This window comes from Colias philodice, chromosome 1 (genome assembly GCF_061535455.1).
Source record: "Colias philodice isolate Cphi_HAF_F1 chromosome 1, ilColPhil1 Martin Lab GWU primary, whole genome shotgun sequence".
Taxonomy (NCBI): Eukaryota; Metazoa; Arthropoda; class Insecta; order Lepidoptera; family Pieridae; genus Colias; species Colias philodice.
In genome coordinates this window covers 7,902,474-7,918,625 of record NC_143086.1, presented here as the reverse complement: position 1 = coordinate 7,918,625, position 16,152 = coordinate 7,902,474, and the positions used below count along the sequence as shown (strand labels likewise).

Below are 16,152 nucleotides of genomic sequence, written 5' to 3'. Positions count from 1 at the left end.
AGTAAAGCAACACAATTTATCATAGGTTCTGCTTTTATTAATTTTTCATAGAGGTATAAAGTAAATTTGTTATACATTTACCTATAAAAGACATTATGTAGGTAGTTATTATTATTATTAGCTTGGTGTTGGTTTAATATAAATAAAAAATATTGTAATGTTAAATAGCAAATTAAGTTGTCAGAAAAAATAAAGTAATTAGCATTTACAATAGGTAGGTACTCTTTTTAATTTAGTTTCATTAAGGTTTTAGTGAATTAATGTTTGTTAAGGCTTCAATATGGGAATATTTTGAACTCAGCAAGTAGTTTGATAACATTCCTTAATAAAATAAATGTGCTTTATTAGATTTTATTGAATCAGTTGAAAATTAATGTACTAGGTACTGTATTTATAAATTAATGAATTTGTTTTGATAATATTGAGTCGAATCAGACATTTTTTTTAATAAAAACGCGCGCTCTACAATTCAGTAACGAGTAATGACAACGTTTATTCATAACTAGCTTACCGCCCGCGGCTTCGCCCGCTTTGTCTAAAACCTAATAAATTATATACTAAAACCTTCCTCTTGAATCACTCTATGTATTAAAAAAAACCGCATCAAAATCCGTTGCGTAGGTAGTTTTAAAGAAATAAGCATACAAAGGGACATACAGAGAAAGCGACTTTGTTTTATACTAATTATGTAGTGATGACCGTTAGGTACATATTTGTTATAAATAATAAATATTCTTTATAAGTAGATATAATTAATACAACACATCCGTTATTATATTTACATAGTTTATTTATTGTTACTTCACATCTTTCAATTAATATTATATTTAAAAGTTTGTTAAATTCAACGTGGATACTGGATAGGTTTTGATGAATGAGGTGTTTTTCAAATAATAATAATATGTGATTTTGTTACCTATACCTATAAAAGCTAAAACCTTTTGATAATAATAAAAAGATAGATCATAGGAAATAGGTTATCGTTGAAATCTTTTAAAGGGCATGTGATTGTTCGTTTGTTAATTAGCTATAAATTTTGGTTTGAAGAGAAAACAAAATTAGTTTTAGGTATATTACTCTAAGTATTGTAGAAAACAACACATTAAAATCGATTTAAATTGAACAAGGAATTTACAATTTGACTAATTATATCTAAATCCACATACAGCTTATTTAAACACTTTAATCTCCAAAAATAAAGCGGCAGATACAAATATGAAGTCGCACTTAAGAATTCCATAAATTTCGGGGCCCGCCAAAGTGACATTCGAAATGTATATTTTGATTAATAGTTGTGGATTCCCATTAACGCAAGTGGTCTCAATAAAGTTTATATCAATATCAGGAGTAGGTATAATAAATTTTGAAAACCTTTGACATAAGAATTCAATTTAGCCCTTAGTTTTTATCGCTGTGGTAGATAATCAGTCGCCGTCGGCGCGCTGCTACTAGCTACGGTGTTTACCGGACACCATTTTAAAGATTTATAGCTACTTATTATATACCCATATATATATATATACATAACTAATCAAATATATAAATTACATGTTATTGGACTCGAAGGTGGTATGCGACTAATTACTTCACAATAGATTAGACAGTATCGTGACTATATTTTACTAACTACGTACGTTTTTAGACTCAATTCACCGTACATACCTACGTTGTTTCAAAATTTTAATTAAATTTATTTCTAGAATTAACAAAAAAAAAATAGTTAAAGTTATTTTTAGTTCCTTTTATACTTATCTCCATATGAAATAATGCGCAGAACATTTGAGAGAAGATTAATTAAAAACAATTATACGTTTTAACAATAAGTGAATATAAATAACATTTTACCGTATTTTATTGTAGGTACTTTTTCGTTCGTATGGTTAAAGAATTAAAATTTAAGCTATACAATATGGTAGTTATTTTATTAAATTAATAAGTTTGTACGTACAGTGATATATATATGTATAGTATAAAGAGAACCTCTAAAAGCTTTGTAGTATTCATACAAATACATACCTACATCATTCGTTTATATTTATTTTAAATAATAATTAGTTTAATATATTATACATATTGTATAAACAAAAAAAGGTAAAAAGTTTAACTCTACTTTTTAGTGAATTAAATTATTATTATACTTATTAATATTTGGTTCTTCACAAATTAGGCCATATTGAAGAAAATTATATGAAAAGCCTACGTAATGGAATTTATTTTTTTGCTTGTATTATAATAGTTTAAGTACCTACTTAAGTGGGTCTATCGTCGCGTCGTTATAAATATCTATTTATCACGACGATAAATAACGACACGACTTATTAATTTTATATTTATAATAAATAAAAAAAATATCATAATTATTGCTTCTTATATAAAGTTCAGTACATTACACATACACAGTACTTATGTACTATACTTACATTGTAAGCTTACATTGCATTACAGTTGCAGTTGGTTATAGGTCTTAAAAATAATCTTACAAAGCTCACACAAACTCAAACATTTATTTATTCAAATAGACTTCTTCTAGAAGTACTTTTGAATCGTCATAGGTAGCATATTTTTTAAATTTACCATCGATTCGGAAAGCAGTATTATATGGAGATGAACCGACAATAAACTTCATAGTTGCTCTTTTAAAATCTTGTCAGTATTACAATTTAATTTTATGAAATATGTAACTATACATAATATCATAAAATGCCAAAGAACTGTCCTGTGGTTCTTATGCGACAACCCTCCATGGACTTTCAAAGAAAAAGGCTGCATTTCAACTATTTGTTCATTAAGTTTATAAATGAGTTAAACCACAAATTAAAACAAGATTTTGTTATTTTAATGGAATCTGTTTATCTGTATATTTTTCATTATCTATCTGATCACTGATGTCTTGCGTATAGGTTAGTTTTTATTGTTGTAAAGTGCTGGATTAATTGTTCTTTCATTTATTTATTTCATAGTTATTTACAAATATTTCGTTTCATATGATGCTAGAACTAAAAACTAAAAGTTAGGTTTTTTTGAATTTACTATGTTACATTTAATTTCTATACCTAGGTACGGGTGTGGTTTTTTCATTCTACAAAATTAAAGAGACCTGTATATTGTGTTATTAAAATTATGTAAATATGATGTGTATCTAATTTTTTATTACTTACATACAAAATAGTTTTAAGTTATTTGCATCATCTTAAGAAATTAAATTCCTATTTTAATTCATTTTAAGAAATATTTGTTATTAACTTTTTGTTATAAATATATGCCATATTTAATTAAATGCCACGTCTTTTCATAAAATATGTAACTATCTATTTTTTAAAGTATTTTTTGATGTATTACAGTAAAAAGTCAGAGTTTTTACAAACACAAAACAAAAATGTTTTATTGTTAATATTTTAGCGAGTACCTACAAGGTTACATGAGGCCAATTAACGTTTTAATTAGATTTGTATCACTTTTTTATATTTTAAAATATAAATTTCGGCCGTTTGCTTTAACAGATGTGAAAATATAAAAACTTATAGCTTAAAATGCTTAGGTAAGTATATCATATTTTTAAGATATACGCCTCCGTGCATAAAAAAAGCCTGACTATATAAAGGAACGCTAAAAATACTAAATTAATATAAGAATGGGCTTAAGCCACTTCTTAAAATAATAGGATAGAATTAGCGCCCACGGCTCTTGCAAAAATATAGATAATTTTCATCCTTGGAACGCTCACTAAATAAACTGCTAAATAAATAAACGATAAATAAGGTATTTCGTACGTATGAATGGGATATAACTCGGCGATAATATTAATATTGTGAAGGTATTCAAACGTAAGAGCGGTCCACCGCTAAGGATGCCGCTCATTGATATCTGTGTTGATTCCCTGTACTTGATAGAGTGCAGGACTGCAAAGGAAAACCGCTTCCTAGTAAGGCGTTCCCATTGAAATTCAGTATTCAAACAGCATTGGCTTGTGGCTCGGAGAAAATATATAATACGGTGAAAGTATTTCTGGGCGTATGCAATTAACTTTATCCTTTGAATGCATCCGACATTCGCGAAAATCACTTTGATAGTAAATAGACAGTCGCGGTCGTTATCCTGTCTGCAAATCTTATATTTGTATTGCGTAATGATTATAAGTTTAGTACTTAAATCGAATATGAAATTAGTTTTGGATCGACTTGGTTAAATTGAAATGGTCTTATTGAACGAATATTACCTATGTAGAACCTCAAATCGAAACAATATTTTCGTATTCAATTTTAAAACATCCTCGTTTTATGTTTAGCAATACAAATTTAATTATTATAGTGTTCCTATTGTAAATATTCCAGTAAAAATTGTGGGGTTATTTCTAGGCATTGTTTCAAAAGCGGACCTATTATGCAGATTTTAATTTAGTTTTCATTGAAGTTTAAGCCCTTTAACACGTTGACTGCGGCACAGATATATCTGTACTTTCCATTACTGCGTTACGGGTAGTTTTAAACCTTGTCCTATACCAGACATTGTGGCGGCACGAGGCATATTAAACCCCACCGCCCGTAGGAGATCAAAATCCTTTTTTTGGCGCCAAATAAGACAAAGTGTGCGGCTTTTGTCGTGATTATTATTAACAATGAGTTCATTAACCTAAATCTACCGTCGCCCGTGGTTAGATTAGTTAGTTTAGATTCTATGGGTAAAATAAAATGTGGGATCTGATGTACCCCATACCGCACTGAACGATAGCAGTTTTTCATATAATTTAGTGATGGGAAAAGAAATATCGACTTTATTTAATTGTATTTATTTATCAAACTTATGGATGTTTTTCATTAAAACAGGCCAAGCAATAATATTTTGTCAGATTTCAGATTTTAGAGTTTCACCACCCGGTTTTTCTTCATCTTCCTCCTTGATTAACTTTTTTCGGCAACGTTTCGACATAATCGGCAGCAGTCGTAATTCGTCGCGTGCTCAGTCTCGAATGTGTTGCACAACACTAACCGCGTGAAGCTAGCTTAGGGTGCGGTACGAGGTTCGCGGGGTACGAGGTTTTCGCAACCTCGTTGCGCACTGTGTTAGAATTTTTATTAGTTCAGTGCGGCACGAGGTCCAAGAAACCCGGTATTAAGGTCGGTATACCATTGAACTAGGAATCAATAGCACATCTCAGATATATAGATATCACTTTCCTACACTGAACCAGATGGAAGTTATGCCTCCCGCACGACAGAGAAGTTTAAGTTTTTTCCTACCGCTATAACGACGAGACACGGACAGGGTGTTTCAAGCCCTGTTTCGCAGCGAACGTGTTAATGTTCGTTCGTTATGAAATTCTTGCAATATTATGATACTATAAATTTCTATGACGTAAGGCGTATTTCGTGAAATATCTGTGCATAAAGTTATACCTAAATTGATTTACTGGCACTTTAATGTTCTATCCAGTTGTGGGAAAGGGTGATACATACCTACATATTTGTAGTTTAACTTTTATACACGCAATTTCAAAAACGTGTTATTTAGCGAAACTGTGATAGTCGTATAAATTCAATCGATGAGTAGGTATTGTTCAATTGACCGAGGTATGCTCGGGGCTCTAAACGGAAATAGGTAAACCTTTTATTTTTGGGCTGGATTATTTTTAGAAATAAATTCAAACAATTTTTTCAACAATCATGAATAGTACACAGACAATTTTACAACAATCAATTAGACAATTAGTACACATTTTTGTTTAATTTTCCGCACAATATTTTGTCCTAGGTAAGGAAGTAAATGTATTTTATATTAGAACTTTTCTAAATCCGGACATACTAGGTATTGGATTATTATATTGTTATGATTAGGTACTAGCCATTGGCCCCAGTTCCCCCCGGAACTTCTTTCCAGAAAATCAAGTTGACCCAATCGGCAGAGTGCAAAATTTTATTGAAGACGGTTCAGTAGTTTAGAAATCTGTATTTTAAATTTTGTTTGGATAATTGTATAATAAATTATATACCTACTTTTATAGGATCAGATGAAAACCATGTTTTCTGTCAGCTTATATACAGGTATATATTCTACTGTTGTACCTACCTATGCTATGGCCTATTCCGACGGAAGCCTATTGCGCACGCTTATCAAATCTTTTTGGTGAAAGAGCCATAAAATACTTAATATAAGATAGGTAGTATAAGAAAGGATAGCTGATAAAAGATAGGATTTGAATAACACCATATTTATTTGTAAAATTATTTTTTAAACATCGCTAAGAAAAATTCATCAGTGTTTAATTATGGACAGCTTGGATAAACTCAAAAATGTCGATCACATTGCGGTTACAAACCACAAACAGTTGGAATGTAACTCGTATTGTCCCTATCCAACGCTTCCCGGTTATTTATGCATATTTTCTATTTATATTTATGGGATTTGCCCAACTACATATGCATATTTGCTTTATTTCCTCTTCGCTATTAAGAACTGTATATTTTGATCCAATTATTCTCCGTTTGTTAATTGGGTTTTTTCAATAAAGGCGTGTAATATAAATATGTGCATTGTTAATAAAGCGGTTAATGAATATTATAACGATTACATATTTTGTGTGATAAATGTTTGTACCTCAAATTATATACGAGCACATTACGGTCGGTTACGGTTTGCTTTGCGGTAATAGCGCGAATAGGATTATGCAACGCTGTCGTCACCCCAACCAAATATGTAAAGGCGGGTATGTTTGCAGCAACAGAGTGAGCGGTACCTAACTTCGGCCTACGACACGGGCGCCGAGTTGTCACCTGTCGCGCCGGCCGCGTCGCCGGGCTCACCGCGCGACTGCACCTCGTGCCACAAGCGCGAGCCGCCGGACGAGCCGCCGCCGCCGCCGGCCGACGACGCGTGCGCCGGCTGCGGGGCCCGCATCACCGACCGCTACTACCTGCTCGCGCTGGAGCGCCGCTGGCACACCCCCTGCCTCAGATGCTGCGAGTGCAAGATGCCGCTCGACTCCGAACAGCGCTGCTACGCTAGGGACAGCAATATATTCTGCAAGAACGATTATTTCAGGTGAGCTTTCGCAGTTTCCTTAGACGCGGCCTGAACGCTAAACGTGAACGTTTATCAAATCTTCTATTGACGATTATGACGTAATATAACAGAAGTTTCAAGTGGTTCTTTAGTTAGGTGGTTAGAGCTTGCTAATTTTATACACACATATGTTTTGAATCTAGTAATAAATACCTACGCAGCATGATAGAGCTGATATTCCTCACTCGATTACTCCAAATGGGGAAGATTCGTGAAACAATATAATCATTACATTTTTTATCAGCAATTTTTTAACTACAAATATTAAAGTTATTACATTAATTAAAATGAAATTACATATATACAGGGTGTCCCACTGTTGGTATACTAAGCTCAAAGGAGGTTATAGTTTTGCATACGCTGAGTACGTAAAAAATAATTTAAAAAATCCAGACGCATTTTTTTTCTAAATAGATGAATTCTTAAAACTCTATGTGTACACCCAAAACAAGCAACCTGCCCTACTTTGCCACCAGCACGTGAGCTATCGTTTAAGATTATGTTTTCATAGACAAAATGCTCATATTAGAGAAGCAGTATATGCCGGCTGCGCGAAGCTACAGAAGAAAACATGGATTTTCAGGAAAAATTTAGCAAAAAATTTTGGACCCAATTTTTTTTAAGTATTTTTTACGTGATCAGTGTATGCAAAACTACAAGTTCCTTCGCGCTTAGTATACCAATAGTGGGACACCCTGTATAATTCGATAAACAACACAAGTGAGTAAATTGCCTATGATTGATACCACCAATGGTGCGTAAAATCTCTTTCGTTTATTCAATAATAATTATGTTCAGAAATGGGCATATAACTTGTTATTATTATGAAAGTAAGTGAGTACAAAAACCAAATAAAAATATATCGGAATAAATGCTCATTCTATTAACAATCTATCGATAGAACGATTAGTTTATTTCCAATGAATTTGTAAGCATTAATTGCGTCTTCACACTGTATCGAGCGCTTATTAAATTCGTGATTTGCATCTGTTAGTAATGTTCTAATGAATGTTTATCGAATATCGGGTTTAGAGAATATTTTATCGCGCTTGAGTCCTATTTACTACCGAAATTAACATCGTTTGATGCAATGATGTAAGCGAGCTGTTTGTATATCGCAGAATGTAATCACAGCTTTTAGCGTAGGAAGCTTTTATTATTATTTCTAAGCACTTTACAAAGATAACGTAAAAACCGCTATCGAATCGAGTAATGTTGTCGACTGTATTTAAAAAGGATCGTCATAATTAAGCAGATTCATGAACATAATTACAGATTGGGAATTAGTGTTATTTACAATAAATGTTTATGATAATAAATAAGCAACATGGTAAATAAGATAAAAAATACAACAACTTAAATATAACATTTTTGGTATACGATAAAAAATTGTATTCGATATCTATCGTTTGTTAAAAAATAATAAAATTATCAAATTAAAGCCAAATCACATCATATAAACAGTAATAAGAGCAAATTTAATTTATCAGTTCATTTGAAATATAGGTTTTGAAATATTTATTCTAGATATAAAATGTATACCTAGACCTACAGGAAACTGTACATTTCTCGCCAATTTGTATTAAATACCATCACATTTCGGGTCATAGCATTGAAACAATTCCCTAAATATTTGCACAAGGTAAGCTTTGTGAAACTCGCCGGTCAAAGCAGTTGTCTTAATTACACAGAGAACTACGGACTTTGAGATAGTCAAGCAACGTTTAACCACAGTTGACAGATATATACGTACATACAGTTAGGAAACTAAGCACCTGCGATGAAATTATGACGTAGCTATAGGGCTGTTACCCTTTTGATATTTAACCGATTTCAAAAATAAATACAGGCCGAATTGATAACCTATCAATTCGGCCTGTATTTTTCTGTTTGCTTTTTTTTCGCAGTTGATTTTGTGGTAATTTTGAGATTAAAACCCGTTAAAATACAAAAATGGTGTAGCCTAAATATGAATTTACAAGAAGAAACAATCCGAATTAATACACCTTGTAAAAGTAAATACGTTTTTATCAGTGCTATACTTCGAAATCTTGTTTTGTTATGGACGCCGAAGGCTATTTAATGTACCTAAATTATTTATTATGCTTGATATTTGTATTATACATATATACAATAATTATTTTAAACCAGAATTTACAATACTTGTATGTAGGTATACCTACTAAATTATTTTTAAAACGATAAATTAAATTAAATTAAAAAACACAAAATATGCAAAAATAAATTAAAATTATTATTATACGAGCATAGAACCCCTCCACCTTTTTGTTTTAGGATGAAAAAGAAAATAGTTTGACAGGCTTAGTGCTTGACAAAGTGGTGACGTCACGTATCGATAAAAATACAATAATTATAATATCTATCTTTTTCTTCCCTAATATTTACGTAATTATGCACATAAATTTAAACAAGATTTTTTTAAGGTTTCCATTTTTTTTTATTTGTGTGCTCTTCTAGATTGCGTAAAAAATAGATGCGATCTTTAAACAGACTGGACTCCTAATAGTGACTTTTTGTAGCTATCATTTTGGTAGAAAATATGTCAACATTATTTAAAACTCATGCTGCCATATCTATAGAAATTAAAAATAGTCTCTTTTTAACTTGTAGTCAAATAAGGTATTTACAAATATATTTATTGAAAGGGCTACAAACTGAAACAATCGATATTTATTTAATGTAAAGTGTATCATTGACATCACTTTTTTCACAAATCGAAAATATTACCAACACATACAAACTTTTTTCTATCCTACGTATCTTTGTCATTCAAAATCTGTGGATGTGTCACCCGCTACTATCGATCCCCCTCAATACCCTTAGGATACTCGTAAACACGCTTGCTTGTGTGCGTGAGCCATTTCGGACGTTTTGTATGAAGTTTCCTTACTGTATGTATCTGTATATTGTGGTTTAACATAGCGATGGTGATAACAATGTAAAACGTAGTATTGCTATTCGCTTCTATGGAATATTATTGCAGTGAAACACTATGTAAGCAAATATAATCTATACTATACATAATATTATAAAACTGAAGAATTTGTTTGTTTGTTTGAACGCGCTAATCTCAGGAACTACTGGTCCGATTGGAAAAATTATTTCGGTGTTAGGTAACCCACTTATCGAGGAAGGCTATAGGCTAAATATCATTACGCTTAGACCAACAGCAGCGGAGAAATGCAGGTAAAACCGAGGAGCACAGCTAGTGGCACTATATACCTATAGACGGTGCGTTGTGATGTAGAGCTCAAAACTTATCGGTAGGCACATGTGAAAATGAATCTTAAATTAATTATTACTTAGTATCCCATAAATATCGTTTCCAAAAGTTAAAAAGCCAAATATAAAATAACACTTTTTCAGTGTAACACCAATAAACCCAATTAATGTTACAACGTTAAAAAACAATTCTGGATCATTTTCAGTAAATTAACATTGCAGATAAACTTTTAATCCCGCCAATAAAACCTTTTATTAGCACGTTTCCACGGAAAAGTATTATGATTGTTTGTTAAATATTATCCGTTCTTTATATGGAGTAATTAATTTAAATAATTTAATATTTCACACTGTTCGCGACAAGAACACGCATTATTTTTTACAGCTAATTATTGAGATAAAGAACACTCTTTATTTTATATTATAGCAGTTAAGATTTGCATACATTCTTTATTTTTGATTCGCAAATTTGATTGTAATGCTCGTTAATTACTGACAATAATATTTTAAGATGTAGTTATTAAGGATACGTATGAAAAAAAATTCTGGAATTATTGATAGGACTTTTCCCTCATAACTCTCATATTATATTGCGGTATATATTTTTATTCAAAATTTTCGTTTGAAATGATGTCGTTGTTTAATGCATGTCTAGTGTCCACTGATTCTTCAACGATTCTTATTGCAATCGTTGGCTTTTTTTTTTTGAAGTGAAACTTCTTTATCGGGGGTGGACAAAAATTTTGTGAGACATTTTTTGCGCTACGCCGCGCGCGTTACATTTTTTGCGTTACGCTGCGCGCGTTACATTTTTGCGTTACGCCGTACTCGTGACATTTTTTTTCTTATCCCTACCACGCGTGATTCGACGTATACTTTCTCCAGCGGAGTAGGGATATCGTATCGTTTTAACGTACGTCCTACCACTTTACTTGACCGTTTTTCTATTGCACTCGTATTTATTTCCAACGCTCTATGGTGACGTGATAATATTATATTAAAGTGATCAGCACAATCAAAGTGTTTATTTTAATTATTCTAATTCCAGTGAATTTAAAAAAAAAGTAAGTAATTACATATCTTTTTCTAATACTTAGGTGTAATTATGGTATTTATTTTTCTAAGTTATTTAAAATTAACCTCACTTTTTGATTGTATTTTTCAATTTTTTCAATTTTATTATAATATGTATAGATAATATGTATAGATACACTAGCACGTGGGTGGAATTATACAGTATAAATTTTTTCTAATACTTGAATGTTATTGTGGTACATATTTATTTTTCTAATTCTAAAATATTTACAGTTATTCTCAGTTTATGATTGAATTTTTTAAAACACCAACACGTGGGCGTGATCATGTTATTTATTTTTCAAGTTATTTAAGCTTAACCTCTGTCTTAATTTGTATATATTATGTACTATGTGCGTCATTAATTTCTGACTGTTTCGAGATTTGATGCAAAATAAAACAGTGTGTAAATAAAATTAAACAATTGAGTAAAAGTATAATTTAGAAATTAATGACGCACATATTATAGGTATATACGTTTTAATATAGAATATATTTTTTTATTTTACAACCTTTACAACTTGATCATTAGGAATTTATTACCTCTATTGTTCGAACAAAAATAAGTTACCGACTTTAAGAACGTGCCGACAATGTAAGTACACTATTGTTTCTTAGAAAACATTTTAGGAGTATACGATAATAAATCTATGACTCACGTAAACACGTGTTTGCTTGATTGGTGTCAGGTGTTCAATTATAATTTTATGAATTCAAAATTTATAAGAATAAACCTCAAACTCTCTGTCCAATCAAAATCCGCCTAAGTCGAAATCGTAAATATTCAAATAGGTAGCGAGGAGCGAAGCGACGAGCATCTTAGGTTAACTTTTGAACTACCGCACGAGCCGAGCGAGCGAAGCGAGCGAGTTGCAGCAGCGGCCGGTGTAAATATTTAAATAGGTAGCGAGGAGCGAAGCGACGAGCATCTTAGGTTAACTTTTGAACTACCGCACGAGCCGAGCGAGCGAAGCGAGCGAGTTGCAGCAGCGGCCGGTGTAAATATTTAAATAGGTAGCGAGGAGCGAAGCGACGAGCATCTTAGGTTAACTTTTGAACTACCGCACGAGCCAAGCGAGCGAAGCGAGCGAGTCGCGGCAGTGGCCGGCGTAAATATTCAAATAGGTAGCGAGGAGCGAAGCGACGAGCATCTTAGGTTAACTTTTGAACTACCGCACGAGCCGAGCGAGCGAAGCGAGCGAGTTGCAGCAGCAGCCGGTGTAAATATGTAAATAGGTAGCGAGGAGCGAAGCGACGAGCATCTTAGGTTAACTTTTGAACTACCGCACGAGCCGAGCGAGCGAAGCGAGCGAGTTGCAGCAGCGGCCGGTGTAAATATTTAAGTAGGTAGCGACGAGCGTGTGACTAACGTATTTCTTTAATATTGTATATAGTAAATTATTTTTTGAAAAATAAAGACATAAAGAAGTTTCACTTCTTACGTGTGTACTCTAGTACACGCACACATTTTTTTAATTGTACAGTCGTTTGCTATTCATTGTTTTAAAAATTGGATAAATTTTTCTGCTGTATATTTTTAGTCGCTGATTGGTTGTTGAAGGCAAAAATAAGCGTTTATTAATATTTTAATTTTTATGTATAATTGTTTTAAGTATAATTTCATTTCAAGTAGCGGTTATATAAATTGATTTTGCTAGATTGTTACGTAGCCATTGGAGAGGATCAAATACCAAATAAAAAACGTCCATTTACTCGTTGGATTTTCAATATTTTGCATTCAGAAAAGTTAAAAAACTCTTTTTAGAGTGGAAATATCCCGACGCGATTTTGTGTTATTTCGCACGTTATTTACAGAAACTGAATATCATATCTCACAATAAAACAACGCAGTTCCATATCTAAATGAAGTATTGTGCGGTATTCGCATTGAATAAAAAGTTTTTGAAAACATTCGGGAATTGATTGCGTCTAATTGTGTGTGGACAAGCTTTTTTATGGATAGAGGAGCGGACAAGGTTATATCTGCATATCTTAAACGGTTTTTGGTACGTGTTCGAAGCGTGATATTCGTGCGTACACGGCTACATTTCGGCGCCGAGCTCATGATGTGGGCCGTCACCCATCTGGGCTATCTGATGTACGTTTTACAGCCCACCCTGGTCACAAGTCAGCTGGCATTATCACTACGCTCGTATCAGTCACGCTCACATCTCTATGGCACATCTCTGCAGGATGCGTGGGGAATAGATGATTGGAGAAAATGTGATTACGTGTACTGTAATTTTAATTATTCAATGTTACTAGCGAAAAGCACCAAAAAGCGCTATATGAGCGTCCGCGTAGGTTTAAAACTTTATTTTTGTAATGTGTATACAATAACGTTATTTTGATTGATAAAACATCTATATAGATATGAATAAAAGCAACTAAAATACTAAATTTAAAAGTGTCATATTTTCTTAGTAAAAACACAGATAATACAACAGGTACCGAACGTGTACCATACTAATTACTAGTAAAGTGTACCAGAAAAATGTAGAGTGTAGAATATTATAGGATAAGTTAAAGCAAAAATCACATTAGTTAATAAATTCAAATTATATGTATTTATTTGCAAGAATGTAGTTACAAATTATAGATGTTTTAATTACAATATTATGTGGCTAATACATTCTACCCATCGATTGGGTGTGCAAATATTAAAAAAGAAAGTTGATTAATCTAATTATTTAAATGTACAACACAATTCAATTTTCACAATTACACGAACGATAAAGTTGTTTATTATTCAGAAGTTGCTTATAAAAGTAAGCGACAATATCGGTCAATATGTTTGTATGGATATAGAGTTACAGCTGACTACGTCCAGCTGCGAAGGCATTCGCTTTTTATGTTATTGGGTGATAAACGATAAGTCTATCATAGTAATGACGCAATAATTATTACATAATATTATACACGATTTTTAATATATTCCATTTTAATTTTTAAGAGGAGATAACATTGAAATTATTCGAATATTGAGTGCATATAACTCTGTCAATAACCCTGATATACATCTAATATATAAAATTCCCGTGTCACAATTTTAGTTACCATACTCCTCCAAAACGGCTGAACCGAATCTCATGAAATTTTCTGTGCATATCCGGTAGCCCGGTAGGTCTGAGAATCGGCCAACGTCTTTTTTCATACCCCTGAGTGATAAGAGTAAGGCAGAAGAACGTTTGCCTGGACAGATAAAACTATATACACATGAATTGAAAATAAAGTAAATAAAAGAAAAGTCGTTATAACAGTTTAACAACGATTAAATTCAAAGCCGTGCAGCAAAAAGCGAAGTTCTCAGATCTTTCGGTTTACTCCTTTTATGTGTCATGCAGGGGTATGTTAAACTTCAATACAGCCTATAATGAGGTGAGAAACTGATTAAATCTGATCGGTATCTATATACAAACTCATCAAAAACATGCACATCTAGAGCATGTTTTAACACGCAGCGGCAACTTGTGTGAAAAAGTTTTTCCTTACCAATAATTATAATCTGTAAGAGGGTACAACTGTAAATAGATAACGCAAACTTACTCTCGTGTTTTACAGAATGCGATAGTTTTTAACGGTGCTCATTGATAGGAAAGCGCTTTATCTACTATATAAAATAAGTCGGGTTTTCCTTCCTGACGCTATAACTCCAGAACGCAAGAACCGATTTCCACGGTTTTGCATTTGTTGAAAAGGTCTCGGGCTCCATGGGGTTTATAGCAAAGAAAAGGTGTCTCTGGTGGCGAAACGGAGTTCGCCCGGTTTGCTAGTTTCTTATATACTTATAAACCTATGGATTTTCTATTTTTTTAACATTTTTTTTATTTACCTTGCGAAAATTCGTTCTGTGTATAGTATTAAATGTGAGATGAAGTCATAAAACTTTATATTTAAAATTATTTTTAATTCCACTGTTGAATTCATTGAGCATACCCATTGCTTTTCAAGATCTGTTTTAATTTACAATTAACATAATCAACAATGAAGTTAAAATACTTTTCAATGCCGATTATTCAATCCATGGTTAAAACTTATCCGCCCAATAAAGTATTACACGATAATATTAAAATGTCACCCGTAAACTGTCAAATACGGGCAAAGAATACATTTTTGAAATGGTAGTTTAATACGTTATTCGACGAATAAGTATTAACCAAGGATTAAAAAATCAGCCCTTAGTAGAATTATTTCTTTCTGAAATAACTAACTAAGCTATTAAACTTACTTAAATTATTTTTAACACTACAACAAGAGAGAAAATAAACACATTAATTTTTTTGTTTCATATTTCCCTGTCACTTTGTAAATCAATATCTACAGATATACAAAATGTGCATCGATTCATTAATAATTGGTGACACGAGGCGCATGTCTCGATAGATCGGGTTTGACGCTATGGTGACTAAAGAGCTAAATGTTAAATATCATTGCTTAAAATGTTATGATATTAATCATATTATGCTTATTTTTTCAATTGGAATTAAAAATGGGTTTCTTATCGATTAGTATTTGGTATAAATCATGAACGGTTTACTTAAAACGGATCGACTTTTATCGTAACATCTATTCTCAGATAAAACTTTCAGCTCCTACAGCGGGAGAATACCAGAGACAAACGCATCTCGTAAACGTCAGTTATGCGAGTATAAATCAAATCTGGCCATGGCAACGAGATACTTGTTAAATTGCTCATAAAAGTCTTCAACGGCAACGGCTATGCGTATATTAGAGCCGCTTTATGGGATCGGTGGACTGATGCAATACCGCATTTCATTG

General features: G+C 32.4%; 1 protein-coding gene and 1 long non-coding RNA gene across 2 annotated transcripts in view; one reads left to right on the top strand and one right to left on the bottom strand.

Moving 5' to 3' along the window:
* Window positions 1-16,152, bottom strand: part of LOC149491209 (uncharacterized) — a 445,824-nt gene that overhangs the window by 83,264 nt on the left and 346,408 nt on the right. The window lies entirely within an intron of this gene.
* LOC149491221 (protein apterous-like) overlaps window positions 1-16,152 on the top strand; it is a 51,912-nt gene that overhangs the window by 229 nt on the left and 35,531 nt on the right. The window contains exon 2 of the mRNA XM_089714390.1: window positions 6,713-7,035. Coding sequence (XP_089570516.1) covers window positions 6,713-7,035 — 323 coding nt within the window. The remainder of the gene's footprint in view (window positions 1-6,712; window positions 7,036-16,152) is intronic.